General features: G+C 43.3%; 1 protein-coding gene across 1 annotated transcript; it reads left to right on the top strand.

Annotated features, from left to right (window-relative positions):
• The first annotated feature begins 357 nt into the window (after positions 1–357).
• myclb (MYCL proto-oncogene, bHLH transcription factor b) lies at positions 358–17,165 on the top strand. The gene is made up of 3 exons (XM_071369026.1): positions 358–830; positions 1,496–2,210; positions 13,467–17,165. The coding sequence occupies exons 2-3, from the start codon at positions 1,565–1,567 to the stop codon at positions 14,267–14,269; spliced, it is 1,449 nt and encodes a 482-aa protein (XP_071225127.1). The 5' UTR covers positions 358–830; positions 1,496–1,564; the 3' UTR covers positions 14,270–17,165.
• Positions 17,166–17,415: the final 250 nt, after the last annotated feature.

The raw sequence follows: 17,415 nt of genomic DNA, 5'->3' as shown, positions 1-17,415 counted from the left end.
ACACACACACACACACACACACACACACACACACACACACACACACACACACACACACACACACACACACACACACACTAAGCTAGTGAGTGGACACACACATACACACTTGTATTATTGCAACATATGCAAAGCCCTACCCTTGTTTAGGTGAAATGCGTCCCATGTCATGGTTATAATAATCTATTTTATAACGAACTACCTGTTGTCCAATTGGGTCCCATTTGTCATTTTTGACGGTCTTGGAAAAGGACTCCTTGGAAATGATTCTGTCCCTTTAAACGGTAGGCGTGGCCTCCTTACTGTCCTCCGCCTCTTATGTAAATCACAGCCTCTCCTTCTTTCCGTGATATAGCGCAGCACTCGGTTTGTATCCATAGCTAACTCTATCCTAACCAAGTCACGGCTTGTGAGAGGTATAAGCCTAGTAGTCTACTTTCTCATACAGTTTGGTGCGCAGGAATCAAATAGTGAGCATTCAACTGGAAGCAACAGCTAATTATAGCGAGAGTAATTTACTACAAGAAGCTTCAGTTTCGCGGTGTTGGTCAGGCTACTCATTATAGGAATTAACGAAGAAGACGCAAGACGCTCCTTAGATTTCACCAACGCGTAAAGGAGTACATTTTTATTTTCCCTTGCCTGGACGGAAGACTTCTATTTGTAGACTAACGCCCACTAATAGAAAACAGCCTCCATCGCAGTGTTTCGGAAGTTTGGGTTGTAAATACGCCTGTTGGTAATTTATTTAGGCTAGATTTTGACCAGTATTTCCTCTCTTCCTTGTCAATGCTTTGTGAGAACGGGTGGTCGTCTACCGTAAAAAAACGGTGAGTGTTGCTCTGAAGATGTTTTCAAACTTTTATTTGTTGTTGCGCTATTTGGGAATTTTTCGGTTTGGTCACAATTTTAAAGGGGGGCATATTTGTATCCTAGTAGCCCCACATAAACAGACGGGGATGATGTACGTTTTTTTTGTCTACGAAGAGAGGGTTGGTAAACTGTGGATCTATTTCACCGTTGTAGTTGGCAACGTTGTATTAGGTAATGAAACTGTAGGGGCACGGAGTTTTTTTTAGTTCTGTGTACACTGTTGCGAGGCGATGGTGGAGACAATCATTTGCGAGGTTGTTGTAACCTGTTTTCCCTTTCACTGCAGTTATTAAAGGTTGTTCACGGGGTAATTGGTTGCAATATAATTACCGAATCTAGAACCAGATAGCCATTTCAACACTTTTCAAGGAAGCATAAGTCACTTGACATGTTCTATGCAATTAGAAATCTATATAAGGACAGTGTGTTTAATGATAAATCGTGATAACTCACATTTCCTTATTTGAGAAGTTTTTTTTCTTCTTCTCACTAGGTATTAACAGATGTAAAATGGCCAGAAACACAATAGTTGTATCATAACAGAAAAATGTGTTTATCACAAGTGCAACGTGCTAGGCTGATTCCCAGTACTCTCCCCCCCCCTCTCTCTCTGTGTCCCCAGTAAGGCTATTGATAACGGAGATAAGTGAACAGTTGAAGAGTGCGCTCCCACGCCGGTCCTGACCTCTAGATGCCGGGTATAAACTCCGACCCTCACTATGAGTCCGGCTGGGAGATGGAGTACGACCGCTATCAACATTACTTCTACGACGACCACGATCCGGACGAGGATTTCTTTAAATCCACTGCGCCCAGCGAGGACATATGGAAGAAATTCGAGCTAGTACCGACCCCGCCCATGTCCCCTATCCGGACTTTGGAGGGGGCAGCCGGGGTCGGGATGGTCTGCCCTTCGCTGGGGGACAAACTCGAGTGGGTGTCCCAGTTTTTGGGTCAAGAGGACGATCAGGATGTGCCGTGTAAACTCAGTTCCGCCGAAGAGGCTTTTGGTAACCTGAGCTCCATTATCATCCAGGACTGCATGTGGAGCAGCTTCTCGGCGGGTAAACAGCTGGAGAAAGTTGTCGGGGAGCGACACGCTTCCTGTCCCGGGTCGGGGTCGACCAAACCGGCCCCGCAGCAGGGCGGAGCTGGCATCAACACCACCGGGAGGGCGCAGTGTGTGACGATGCCCATGGACACGCCGGTTCCGGTTCTCAGTAGCTTGGCAACGGATTGCGTGGACCCGGCTGCTGTTCTCACCTTCCCCCTGACCGGGGGACCGTTCAAGAAACCCGCGGTGTCCTCCGGTTCGGAATCCCCCACAGACTCATCAGGTACGTTTTATAAGTTCAACATTGGCCCGTAAACTGACTACATGAAGGTCCTTTTACTGTCATGAGTCAGGAACTCTGGTTGCTGACAATTTGCTATAGTTCACATACTGGCCAATAAGCAACAACCTGGTCTCAGAGCATTTCATATTATTTTGTATGTTAAATCTGCAACAATCCATTTAGTATGATATGCTATGTTTTGTGTGATGTATTCAAATGTATTAATTTGTGAATGTCCATCACCCATTTCATATAATATGACAATTCGTATATGTTACAAATTTGCAAAACGTACAATATGTTACAAATTTGCTAATATTATATGAATTTTAGCTAGGTGGTTAAAGTTAGCTAGGCTGTTTTTGTTTTTAAGAACAGTTAATTAAGAACAAATTCTTATTTTTACAATGATGGCCTACCGGGGAACAGTAGGTTTAACTGTCTTGTTCAGGGGGCAGAACGACAGAATTTTTACCTTGTCAGCTCGGGGATTCGATCCAGCAACCTTTCTGTTACTGGCTCAATGCTCTTAAGCGCTAGGCTACCTGCCGCCCCGGTTAAGTTTAAGAGTTAGGTTAAAGGGTTAGCCTCCCAGGTGGCGTAGCAGTCTAAGGCACTGCATCGCAGCGCTTCAGGTGTCACAATGAGGCGGCGCACAATTGGTCCAGGTTAGGGAAATGTTTGCGCCACTTGTCAGAAGTTGAGTTGTCAAACTATTAGTGATGGACAAGTAGGCCAGTGAGCAGAATAAGAGTGGACATTCATTTTGTTAAATCTCTTGCTATGTGTGACAATGTTTCATAAGATGCATGATATGCACTTAAAAAACATATTTTTTTTTTGCTGTAATATGTAACTTTTTAGATGACAAGACCAAATTCACATAAATGTGTAATAGATCTGTCGTTCTCATTGAAAGGCAGTTTTAAGAAGCGGTAGATCGGTTCTATGTGTCCTATTTCTATGCGTCCCTAGTTTAGTTTCTTTAACGTTTGGTTTTGGACACCGGCCTCAAAACAGCTGCAAAATACAATATTTTTGGGTTTGTGGAAAATATATTTCACAGAGGTTTAGATGGTACAATGATTCTCTACACACACTACTTCCTTGTTTTGTCACAAACTGAAATTAGGCTAAGTTAACAGTTTTAGCAACCAGGAAATGGCGGAGTGATTTTAAGCGTAGTGCATCTTCAAGTCCAGAAATGCTGTCTCATCTATTTCAATACTGTATAAATAGGGTTGGGTGCCAGAAAGCATATAGGTATTCATGGTTCAACTGTGCAGGTAAACAAACACTTACAGCACAAAACTGTTTTTTAATTTTTTTTTATAGAAGGAAAATTTAGTTTAATGGAAAATGGTGTTTTACAAAGGAGTTATATTTCCTTACCAAAAGTGGCCAATGAAACTGTAGAATAGACCTCAAATGTACTGGTTGGTTGACAGACAGGTACCTGGGAACCAATCTGCCCTTACGTCTTATCTGGCTACATGCATGATAATGCTCTATAGCCTATTAAGGCCCCTCGTCCACTAGCTTTTGGAAAATGCCCATTTGAAATCACAATTTAAAAAAACAAAAACATATTCTAGTAATTACCTCTTCAAGAGCAGCTAATCCACAGGGAAGGAATTACTTTGGTGCAGTCTCTTTCAATTTACACGCAGGGTGCATACCAAATGGCATACTTAGTCCCTATATAGTGCACTACTTTAGACCAGAACCCTATGAAACCCTATTCCCTACATAGTGCACTACTTTAGACCAGAGCCCTATGAAACCCTATTCCCTATATAGTGCACTACTTTAGACCAGGGCCCTATGGAACCCTATTCCCTATATAGTGCACTACTTTAGACCAGGGCCCTATGGAACCCTATTCCCTATATAGTGCACTACTTTAGACCAGAGCCCTATGGAACCTTATTCCCTACATAGTGCACTACTTTAGGGAATAGGGTTCCATAAGGCTCAGGTCTAAAGTAGTGCACTATATATAGGGAATAGTTACATAGGGTTCAAGTTAAAAGTAGTGCACTATATAGGGACTAGGGTTCCATTTGGGAAACATCCAGAGAGCATTAGTACTACTACCACTGGCTTCCTGGAGTCTAGTCAGTGAGTTGGAGCCGAAATTAGATGTATATGATGTTAAATGAAGGCCCAGTGTTATAACATCCACATTTTGGACACGAGGGCTAAGAGATATTTCTACATATTGGAATAGCTGAAGTTGTTACAACCAAACAATATCTCAAAGATTATTCTTTGTGTAGTGAAATGGTTACAGCACGTGGCTTCAATGCTCGGGGTCTTTGTTGCAAATTGAATGATTGTGGAGGGAGAAACTGTGATAAAACCAGTGCTTTGCTCAGAGACTGAGGTCCCTTGTTATTACTCAGAATGTGAGAACACTAACCCCATATCATTCTGTCCCGCCGCCCCCCCCCCCCCCCCCCCCCCACCCCCCTCACCACCACGTGACTGTAATGAATAACCTGAGAGAGGGACTTTCCACTGAGCATGAGGTATGCACCGATTGTGTGTCATACCCCATTTCAGGTCTTAGGATGTCATGCTAATTCGGGCTTTTTCATCTAGTAGAATTGAGGAAGAGACACAAGACCCACTTGTGTTTGACAGCAGCTGATAATCAGATATGGTGACGCCTTGTACCAAAATGAACTAATGGCGGGAATCGACACAATTGTGCATTTGATGACGCCTTCTCATCATGAATGAGCCTAGTATGGGGTGGATTAGATTTTACTGAACAGTATATTCAAAATAGTACACAGTATGTAGTACCCAGTATGTAGTACGAGTAGTACCCAGTATGTAGTACCCAGTATGTAGTACGAGTAGTACCCAGTACCCAGTATGAGTAGTACCCAGTATGTAGTACCCAGTACCCAGTATGAGTAGTACCTAGTATGCAGTACCCAGTATGTAGTATGAGTAGTACCCAGTATGTAGTACCCAGTATGTAGTACGAGTAGTACCCAGTACCCAGTATGAGTAGTACCCAGTATGTAGTACCCAGTATGAGTAGTACCCAGTATGTAGTACCCAGTATGAGTAGTACCCAGTATGTAGTATGAGTAGTACCCAGTATGTAGTACCCAGTATGTAGTATGAGTAGTACCCAGTATGTAGTACCCAGTATGTAGTATGAGTAGTACCCAGTATGTAGTACCCAGTATGTAGTATGAGTAGTACCCAGTATGTAGTACCCAGTATGTAGTATGAGTAGTACCCAGTATGTCGTATGAGTAGTACCCAGTATGTAGTACCCAGTACGAGTAGTACCCAGTATGAGTAGTACCCAGTATGTAGTATGAGTAGTACCCAGTATGAGTAGTACCCAGTATGTAGTATGAGTAGTACCCAGTATGTAGTACCCAGTATGTAGTATGAGTAGTACCCAGTATGTAGTACCCAGTATGTAGTATGAGTAGTACCCAGTATGAGTAGTACCCAGTATGTAGTACCCAGTATGTAGTACCCAGTATGTAGTATGAGTAGTACCCAGTATGTAGTACCCAGTATGTAGTATGAGTAGTACCCAGTATGTAGTACCCAGTATGTAGTACCCAGTACGAGTAGTACCCAGTATGTAGTACCCAGTACGAGTAGTACCCAGTATGTAGTACCCAGTATGTAGTACGCAGTATGTCGTTTTAGTGGTAGGCAAGACTTTGACACAGATTTCAGACCTGTGTGATATGACATTTAGAAGAGGGAGAGTGTGTGTGTGAGGTTGCTTGGAGTTCACTGTTCAAGAAGCTTTTACCCAGAACTCTTGGGGTACGGCCAGCCACAGTGTGTGGATACAGATGCTATAGCTTTTATACCTTTTAAAACATTTCTTTTTTTTACCCTTTATTCTCCCCAATTTCGTAGTATCCAATTGGTAGTTAGTCTTGTCTCATCGCAGCAGCTCCCGTACGGACTCGGGAGAGGTCGAAGGTCGAGAGCAGTGCGTCCTCCGAAACCCAACCAAGCAGCACTGCTTCTTGACACAATGCCCGCTTAACCCAGAAGCCAGACGCACCGATGTGTCGGAGGAAACACTGTACACCTGGTGACGGTGTTGGAGTGCCCGGCCCGCCACAGGGGTCGCTAGTGTGCGATGGGACAAGGACATCCCTGCCGGCAAAACCCTCCCCCTAACCGGGACACCGCTGGGACAATTGTGCGCCGCCACATGGGTCTCAGAGCCTGGACTCGAACCCAGAATCTCTAGTGGCACAGCTAGCGATGCGGTGCCATAGACCACTGCGCCACTCGGGAGGCCATCAGCAAGCTTACCGGTACACGCTTTCCCTGAAATATAGTACACAAGGGACTGAACATAATTTATAGTAAGGAGAACATCAGACCTCTCTGTTAATGAAAATGGATGGCCCTCCCTTCAGCCAGATATAATTTACCTAACCCCTCCCTGAAAGCTTTAAAAAAAAATAGTGACTCTCCCTGTACCCACTTTGTTTTAATTGTTATTTTGGATAGCATAAAAAACATGTCCACGGTTTCCCCTCACTTCTAGGACAGACCAGGGCCTTAGATATGCAGTTTTACAAAGTGTTCTTCGTCCTGTAACTATTACACGGCAACACAGGGATTTTGATCGAGCACAGGGGCTAAGGCCCAGAAAGTTGTTGGACCACCATGGACAAGAGTAGGGGTGAAAAGATCCCCTTTACAGTAAAAGCATTGCATGAAACGATCATCATATTTGCTGGTCTGAGATTTTTTTTTTGCCTTTTTATAAAAAAAGTTATGCAATTCTACGTCATTTTACATGTTAGCAGAATCCTTTTAAATTAATACCACACAAATACCCAAAATTACAGGCTAAGAGTGGACAGGGAGATATACGTTTTCATCTTATCATATTTCTTCAACACCAGATCCTGTTAGCACGTAACTACATCTGAGAAGTCATTAGGAATCCCAGCATGGTACTTTAGGCTTACTAGTGGTTAGAGCGTTGGGCCAGTAACCGCAAGGTTGCTGGATCGAATCCCAGAGCTGACAAGGTCAAAATCTGTCGTTCTGCCCCTGAGCAAGGCAATTAACCCACTGTTCCCTGGGCGCTGACGATGTGGATGTCGATTTAAGTCAGCCCCCGCACCTCTGATTCAGAGGGGTTGGGTTAAATGCGGAAGACACATTTCAGTTGAAAGCATTCAGTTCACAACTGACTAGGTATCCCCCCTTTCCACCCCAGACAGAGTAGGGCCTACTTTTCCACCCCAGACAGAGTAGGGCCTACTTTTCCACCCCAGACAGAGTAGGGCCTACTTTTCCACCCCAGACAGAGTAGGGCCTACTTTTCCACCCCAGACAGAGTAGGCCTACCGACGCAGAAAATTGAAAGCTGTGTGGTTTAACCCAACGAGAGAAGGTCACAAGTGTTTTCCCTGAAAGCGGTCTGGATTTAAACATTTATTGTACAGAAAGTGAATAGCTTAATCAACTGATGGTGACAGAATTAGATAGACTTTGCTTGGGAAGTTATCTTTTGTCTCCTTCGCTGTACAAGGTTGTAGCTCAGCTTCTGAATGTCAAAGAAACAAAACAATGATATCTCCATATGCATCGGTGTCACGTCTTTCCCAGGTATTTTACAGCTTGTTTCTAGCATAAAGCATCGTGGGCCAAAGCGCTGTTATAGATCCCTTTACAGTATATAATCGGATCCCTTCAGAATCTATAGGCTGTGGGTCATTTGATTAAGACCACACTAAATAGTCAATACTTTATTGTGCACCCTGCAGAGAATCAGAGATGAGGGGTGGCATTAGGCACACATCTATATACACTGCTCAAAAAAATTAAGGGAACACTTAAACAACACAACGTAACTCCAAGTCAATCACACTTCTGGGAAATCAAACTGTCCACTTAGGAAGCAACACTGATTGACAATAAATTTCACATGCTGTTGTGCAAATGGAATAGAGAAAAGGTGGAAATTATAGGCAATTAGCAAGACACCCCCAAAAAAGGAGTGATTCTGCAGGTGGTGACCACAGACCACTTCTCAGTTCCTATGCTTCCTGGGTGATGTTTTGGTCACTTTTGAATGCTGGCGGTGCTTTCACTCTAGTGGTAGCATGAGACGGAGTCTACAACCCACACAAGTGGCTCAGGTAGTGCAGTTCATACAGGATGGCACATCAATGCGAGCTGTGGCAAAAAGGTTTGCTGTGTCTGTCAGCGTAGTGTCCAGAGCATGGAGGCGCTACCAGGAGACAGGCCAGTACATCAGGAGACGTGGAGGAGGCCGTAGGAGGGCAACAACCCAGCAGCAGGACCGCTACCTCCGCCTTTGTGCAACAAATGTGCATGTGTCTGCTCAAACGGTCAGAAACAGACTCCATGAGGGTGGTATGAGGGCCCGACGTCCACAGGTGGGGGTTGTGCTTACAGCCCAACACCGTGCAGGACGTTTGGCATTTGCCAGAGAACACCAAGATTGGCAAATTCGCCACTGGCGCCCTGTGCTCTTCACAGATGAAAGCAGGTTCACACTGAGCACATGTGACAGACGTGACAGAGTCTGGAGACGCCGTGGAGAATGTTCTGCTGCCTGCAACATCCTCCAGAATGACCGGTTTGGCGATGGGTCAGTCATGGTGTGGGGTGGCATTTCTTTGTGGGGCCGCACAGCCCTCCATGTGATCGCCAGAGGTAGCCTGACTGCCATTAGGTACCGAGATGAGATCCTCAGACCCCTTGTGAGACCATATGCTGACACATGCACATTTGTGGCCTGCTGGAGGTCATTTTGCAGGGCTCTGGCAGTGCACCTCCTTGCACAAAGGCGGAGGTAGCGGTCCTGCTGCTGGGTTGTTGCCCTCCTACGGCCTCCTCCACGTCTCCTGATGTACTGGCCTGTCTCCTGGTAGCGCCTCCATGCTCTGGACACTACGCTGACAGACACAGCAAACCTTTTTGCCACAGCTCGCATTGATGTGCCATCCTGTATGAACTGCACTACCTGAGCCACTTGTGTGGGTTGTAGACTCCGTCTCATGCTACCACTAGAGTGAGAGCACCGCCAGCATTCAAAAGTGACCAAAACATCACCCAGGAAGCATAGGAACTGAGAAGTGGTCTGTGGTCACCACCTGCAGAATCACTCCTTTTTTGGGGGTGTCTTGCTAATTGCCTATAATTTCCACCTTTTGTCTATTCCATTTGCACAACAGCATGTGAAATTTATTGTCAATCAGTGTTGCTTCCTAAGTGGACAGTTTGATTTCACAGAAGTGTGATTGACTTGGAGTTACATTGTGTTGTTTAAGTGTTCCCTTTATTTTTTTGAGCAGTGTATATTAGAGGTCGACCGATTATGATTTTTCAACGCCGATACCGCTATTGATTATTGGAGGACAAAAAAAAGGCCACTTTATTTTTATTTTTTTTAATAGAATTATTTTTTGATTTTATTTGTAATAATGACAATTACAACAATACTGAATGAACACTTATTTTAACCTAATATAATACATCAATAAAATCAATTTAGCCTCAAATAAATAATGAAACATGTTCAATTTGGTTTAAATAATGCAAAAACAAAGTGTTGGAGAAGAAAGTAAAATTGCAATATGTGCCATGTAGAAAAGCTAATGTTTAAGTTCCTTGCTGAGAACATATGAAAGCTGGTGGTTCCTTTTAACATGAGTCTTCAATATTCCCAGGTAAGAAGTTTTAGGTTGTAGTTATTATAGGAATTATAGGACTATTTCTCTCTATACCATTTGTATTTCATATACCTTTGACTATTGGATGTTCTTATAGGCACTTTAGTATTGCCAGTGTAACAGTATAGCTTCCGTCCCTCTCCTCGCCCCTACCTGGGCTCGAACCAGGAACACATCGACAACAGCCACCCTCGAAGCAGCGTTACCCATGCAGAGCAAGGGGAACAACTACTCCAAGTCTCAGAGCGAGTGACGTTTGAAACGCTTTTAGCGCGCACCCCGCTAACTAGCTAGCCATTTCACATCGGTAACACCAGTCTAATCTCGGGAGTTGATAGGCTTGAATTCATAAACATCAGAGCTGCTGGCAAAACGCACGAAAGTGCTGTTTGAATGAATGCTTACGAGCCTGCTGGTGCCCACCATCGCTCAGTCAGACTGCTCTATCAAATCATAGACTTAATTATAACATAATAACACACAGAAATACGAGCCTTAGGTCATTAATATGGTCGAATCCGGAAACTATCATCTCGAAAACAAAACATTTATTCTTTCAGTGAAATACGGAACCGTTCCGTATTTTATCTAACGGGTGGCATCCATCAGTCTAAATATTCCTGTTACATTGCACAACCTTCAATGTTATGTCATAATTACGTAAAATTCTGGCAAATTAGTTCGCAATGAGCCAGGCGGCCCAAACTGTTGCATATACCCTGACTCTGCATGCAATGAACGCAAGAGAAGTGACACAATTTCACCTGGTTAATATTGCCTGCTAACCTGGATTTCTTTTAGTTAAATATGCAGGTTTAAAAATATATACTTCTGTGTATTGATTTTAAGAAAGGCATTGATGTTTATGGTTAGGTACACGTTGGAGCAACAACAGTCCTTTTTCGCGAATGCGCACTGCATCGATTATATGCAACGCGGGACATGCTAGATAAACTAGTAATATCATCAACCATGTGTAGTTATAACTAGTGATTATGATTGATTGTGTTTTATAAGATACGTTTAATGCTAGCTAGCAACTTACCTTGGCTTCTTACTGCATTCGCGTAACAGGCGGGCTCCTCGTGAGGCAGGTGGTTAGCGCGTTGGAGTAGTTTAACTGTAAGGTTGCAAGATTGAATCCCTGAGCTGACAAGGTAAAAACCCTGTCATTCTGCCCCTGAACAAGGCAGTTAACCCACTGTTCCTAGGCTGTCATTGAAAATAAGAACGTGTTCTTAACTGACTTGCCTAGTTAAATAAAGGTGTAAAACAAATCTGTAAAATCGGCGTCCAAAATTAACGATTTCCGATTGTTATGAAAACTTGAAATCGGCCCTAATTAATCGTCCATTCCGATTAATCGGTCGACCTCTAATATATATATATATATATATATATATATATATATATATATATATATATATATATATATATATATATATACAGATACATTTTTTTATTTTTACACCTTTATTGAACTATATATATATATATATATATATATATATATATATATATATATATATATATATACTACCGTTCAAAAGTTTGGGGTCCTTCTTTTCCATGAAAACAGACACGAAATTAGTTGCAAAATGAATAGGAAATATAGTCAAGACGTTGACAAGGTTATAAATAATGATTTTTAATTGAAATATTAATTGTGTTCTTCAAACTTTGCTTTCGTCAAAGAATCCTCCATTTGCAGCAATTACAGCCTTGTAGACCTATGACATTCTAGTTGTCAATTTGTTGTGGTAATCTGAAGAGATTTCACCCCGTGCTTCCTGAAGCACCTTCCACAAGTTCGATTGGCTTGATGGGCACTTCTTACGTACCATACGGTCAAGCTGCTCCCACAACAGCTCAATAGGGTAGAGATCTGGTGACTATGCTGGCCACTCCCTTATAGACAGAATACCAGCTGACTGTTTCTTCCCTAAATAGTTATTGCATAGTTTGGAGCTATGCTTTGGGTCATTGTCTTGTTGTAGGAGGAAATTGGCTCCAATTTAAGCGCCGTCCACAGGGTATGGCATGACGATGCAAAATGGAGTCATATACTTCCTTTTTCAAGATCCCTTTTACCCTGTATAAATCTCCCACTTTACTACCACCAAAGCACCCCCAGACCATCACATTGCCTCCACCATGCTTGACAGATGGCGTCAAGCACTCCTCCAGCATCTTTTAAGTTTTTCTGTGTCTCACAAATGTTATTCTTTGTGATCTGAACACCTCAAACGTAGATTTGTCTGTCCATAACACTTTTTTCCAGTCTTCATCTGTCCGGTGCCTGTGTTCTTTTGCCCATCTTAATACTTTATTTTTTATTGTCCAGTCTGAGAAATGGCTTTTTCTTTGCAACTCTGCCTAGAAGGCCAGCATTCCGGAGTCGCCCCTTCACTGTTGATGTTGAAACTGGTGTTTTGCGGATACTATTTAATGAAGCTGCCAATTGAGGACTTATGAGGTGTCTGTTCCTCAAACTAGACACTCTAATGTACTTGTCCTCTTGCTCAGTTGTGCACCGGGGCCTCCCACTCCTCTTTATATTCTGATTAGAGCCAGTTTGTGCTGCTCTGAAGGGAGTAGTACACAGCATTGTACGAGATGTTCAGTTTCTTGGCAATTTCTCGCATGGAATAGCCTTCATTTCTCAAAACAAGAATAGACTGACGAGTTTCAGAAGAAAGTTATTTGTTTCTGGCCATTTTGAGCCAGTAATCGAACCCACAAATGCTGATGCTCCAGATACTCAACTAGTCTAAAGAAGGCCAGTTTTATTACTTCTTTAATCAGAACAACAGTTTTCAGTTGTGCTAACATAATTGCAAAAGAGTTTTCTAATGATCAATTAGCCTTTTAAAATGATAAACTTGGATTAGCTAACATAACGCGCCATTTTGAACACAGGAGTGATGGTTGCTGATAGTGAGCCTCTGTACGCCTATGTAGATATTCCATAAAAATCTGCAGTTTCCAGCTACAATAGTCATTTACAACATTAACCATGTCTACACTGCATTTCTGATCAATTTGATGTTATTTTAAATGGACAAAAAATGTGCTTCTCTTTCAAAAACAAGGACATTCTAAGTGACCCCTACCTTTTTAATTGGTAGTGTGTGTGTGTGTGTGTATATATAATATATAATATATATATATATATATATATATATATATATATATATATATATATCCTAATAAGAAACTAATTATAAAACACCGAAATATTGACTTTTCCCTCCCCAATTTCATGGTATCCAATTGGTCGTCTTGTCAAAATACTAAACCCTCCCAAGTTAATTTTATACCTTTTTTTTTTTAAATTTATTTTTAATTTTTTATTTCCTGTTAGTGTTTATTGTGAATATAGAAGGGTAAATAAAGTGATTTTATAAAGGATCAAGTGAATAAATGTCATGCACATAGTAGTTGATTATCTTTGTTTCAGAAGTTTTTCTTTGGTTTGTTTGTTTGTTTGTTTGTTTGCATTGCTCTGGTCACTAACCTTCTATTGCTTCTCCAGATGATGAATCCAGTGATGATGATGAGGAGGAGGAGGAGGATGAAGAGGAGATTGATGTGGTGACTGTGGAACACAGGCAGTACAAGCCCCGGCGGCTGGCCAATGGCGGGCTGAACGTGCGGACGCCGGTGACCATCGTGGTCGGAGTGGACCCTGTGGACCCGTGTATGAAACACTTCCACGTCTCTATCCACCAACAGCAGCATAACTACGCAGCGCCTTCCCCCGACACACATAAACATCCCGAGCCCCCCAGGAAGAGGGTCCGACACGAGCCCCCAAACTCTTCTCATAACTTCTCAAACTCATCTCACCCCCAGCCACACCCAGGCCCCGCCTCAACCAATCAGAACTCTGAGAGCAAACCACCTCACGTCGCAGTAGTAACGGCCGGTTCGGAGTCACCTGACGCCAACACACTATTCCTTGCCTCCTCCCCCTCGAACTCTCCCCCATCCTTCTCCTCCCACCACCTCTCCCCCTTGAAGTCATACTCCCACTGCTCCCACCCCTGCAGCCCCCAGTCCTCCGACTGTGAGGACACGGACAAACGCAAGACTCACAACTTCCTGGAACGTAAACGGCGTAACGACCTGCGTTCTCGTTTCCTGGCGCTGCGGGACAACATCCCTGGCTTAGCAGAGTGCCCCAAGACGCCCAAGGTGGCCATACTGATACGTGCTACAGAGTACCTGGCGCAGCTGCATTCTAGCGAGCGCCAGCGGGCACAGGAGAAACGGCAGCTGAAGGCCAGACGGCAGCAGCTACTCCGCAGGCTGGCACAGCTCAAACAATGCCCCTGAACTCACTGACTGACTGACTGACTGGCAGACTGGCACAGCTCAAACAATGCCCCTGAACTCACTGACTGACTGACTGACTGGCAGGCTGGCAAAGCTCAAACAACATCCCTGAACGTACTGACTGGCAGCGACCTCTAGTCGACAGAAACCAGGACTAAATGAAAACCTAACTGGCAGGCTGGCAAGGAGAGAAGCCTAAGTAATATGCTTTGCTGAACCCTATATTATAAACCAGGACTGAGTCAAAACCAGGGATGGGTCTCAACCCTATATTATAAACCAGGACTGAGTCAAAACCAGGGATGGGTCTCAACCCTATATTATAAACCAGGACTGAGTCTAAACCAGGGATGGGTCTCAACCCTATATTATAAACCAGGACTGAGTCTAAACCAGGGATGGATCTCAACCCTATATTATAAACCAGGACTGAATCAAAACCAGGGATGGACCAGAGGATTTTCTTGCTCTCGTTGGCCCAATCCCAAATGGATCCCTTTAACCCTATTCTTAAGTGGTTCAAGACCTGCAAGGACAACAATGATCAAGGGAAAGGACATAATGGGTAGTGTTGGGACGGGGTCGTGAACTCCCAGACACACACACACACACACACACACACACACACACACAGGATGAGATTAAGGAGCAAAGACACAAACGTTCACTTTGGGGAGTGGGTTATTTCTGTTGTTTGCACATTTGCTTCAGAGTGATTGACAGAGCAATCATCTCGTCAGGAAGGACAGTAAACCTGATGTCACGTGATCATGGTTTTGTTATTTGGGAAGGGGGGGGGGGTTCTGGGCTGGCATTTTATCTCCCTGTTATATCTACCAGATTTAATAAAGTATGTAAATATTTAATGTTAATTCATTTGTTGATGAGAAGTTATCATGCCACGTAGGCAGTGTGAGATTTGATTGTTATGCATGTGTAAAGAATTATTATTATTATTAAGATTATCCCTCGCTACAGCAACCGGCTCACATTTAGTTGATGTTGCCATGAGAACATCTTGAAATTATAATCCTAAACTAAATACATTTTGATCAACTCTGAAACTCAACAATATCTTTATACTTTCAGTGCCATTTTGAAACCAGCCCAGTGACTAATCCATTATTCTATTGATCAACGTGTTAGCCATTTGCAAACAATGGCAGTTTATTTGAAACTGACAGGAAATGTAACATCTGCTTGTCTATCTTGACGTCGCCCCTATAATATTTGCCAACCGTGCATCTTATTTCCTGTTATTGTCTAAGACTGTATGGTATCATGAGTGGATCCATTGATTGTGCATTATGTCCAGATCAGCCTGGCAATGTACATAGACTGTCGTGTGTGTGTGTGTGTGTGCATGTCTCACTGTGTGTTACATACTAGTATCCTTCTGTACAGTCCCTAATGAACCAAAACCAGAGCTTTCAGATTTCGACCTATTTTCTTTCCTGTTTCCTGACACTGGCTTAACTCAAATCTCAAAATGCTTATATTTTTGTTAGTAAAAAGGTTAAATAAATAAACATTCAAATAATAACACTATTGAAATGTCACTTTGATCACACTTGCCACTTTGACGCTGTTCTCAATGCCTGTTTTTCTTTACAGTAATAATTTCGTTTTTTGTTGATTTGTACAAAAGGTCAAGTTTTTTTGTACTATATTTTCCTACAGTTTTTTGTTTTTTGGTGAGCTGACGTGGTTGGTATGGCTGTTATGTGCTGTCCCTCCCTCTCTCCCCCTCCCTCTCTCACTCTCCCCCCACTCTCTCTTCCCCCACTCTCACTCTCTCTCACCCCTCCCTGCTCAAACTAAACTCCCTCTCTCACCCACAGTGTACCCACTGTCTCAGCCCCTCCCTCCCTCCCTCACCCCCAGTGAACCCACTGTCTCAGCCCCTCCCTCACCCCCAGTGAACCCACTGTCTCAGCCCTATCCCACCAGCTGTATCACAGCACGTTAGTTAGAAACTCTGGGGGTGATTAGTTGAAGCCATAGCAACAGAGCTCTGAAACTACGGGTGCGTCCCAAATGGTTCCCTATATAGTAATCTACTACTGACTAGAACCCTAGGGGTCCTAATCCATTTATAGTGCACCCCCCCCCCCTGGTCCCAAAAATATAGTACTATGTAGGGAATAGGGTACCATAGGAGATGGGTGTAACAGACTTGATGGTGTTTTTTTTAATATAACCTACTCAGTGGCCTGTCATCATCCTTTAACTAGAGAGAGAGATCTCAGGATTACCTCGGTAGGGGCGCTGATCTAGGATCAGTTTTGGCATATAGATAACAAAATAATAAGATTAGAAATGGACAGATCCTAGATCAGCACACAGTTAGAGGTTTCAGATTGGGTGGCAACTTATTCTTCTTCTTTTTTTTTGGCAGTGTGGTTTCAGAAGGTGAGCTGCTACTAATGTCAACCCCCGAAAGCTTGGATTACTCCCTCTGCCTCCCACAGAGTAGAGAGGGCGAGCGTAGAGAGGAACGACGGAGAGGGTGAGATAGTAAGGGAAAGAGCAGTTGGAAGAGAGCGAGTAGGAAGGGAGAGCAAAACTAGAGTATCTCTTCACTTTCACTACTTTCTCCATCTGTTCTTTCAGCACATACCACCACCACCACCAGTAGCCTGTATTTCTCTCTTTTGAAACGCAAGGTCTATTAGCGCCACCTCAGGATTGGCTGTAGCCCATTGGAGTTTTGATTTGATTTGTCACTGGTCTCTGTGCGTTAGACACAGTCATTTTTGGCAGTGGGCCATAATACGCTTCACTCTGGGAATTCTAATATGATGGCAGGCAGCCTTGTCTCAAGCACTTTGTTTTCAGTACCTCAAGCCTATATGTACAGGGAGAATCAGACAAATGTAATAAATTCAAAACATCACCTCAGTCTCTTTTTTCTTTTTGTCTAGCCTGTTTTCCTGTTCATATATGCTGACAATGACAATATCACAGGAATGTTCAGGAATCATTCACACAACAGGAAGTTGGTGGCATCTTAATTGGGGAGCACATGCTCAGACTTGTGGGAAGCCCTCTTTTCCCCTGCTAGTGTTTTCCTGAAGTAAGCTTAACTGTTAGTAGGGCACTAGGCCTACTGCTTCACTTTGCAGGGTTGAGGGGCAAACAAGCTA

This window comes from Salvelinus alpinus, chromosome 26, assembly GCF_045679555.1.
Source record: "Salvelinus alpinus chromosome 26, SLU_Salpinus.1, whole genome shotgun sequence".
Classification (NCBI taxonomy): Eukaryota; Metazoa; Chordata; class Actinopteri; order Salmoniformes; family Salmonidae; genus Salvelinus; species Salvelinus alpinus.
This window is presented reverse-complemented; position numbering and strand designations above follow the sequence as displayed.

Excerpts from the sequence above, each read along its gene's own strand:
- myclb (XM_071369026.1), top strand. The coding sequence starts at position 1,565 with ATGCCGGGTATAAACTCCGACCCTCACTATGAGTCCGGCTGGGAGATG. Across the intron at positions 2,211-13,466 it reads ATCCCCCACAGACTCATCAG|ATGATGAATCCAGTGATGAT; the intron begins GTACGTTTTATA and ends TTGCTTCTCCAG.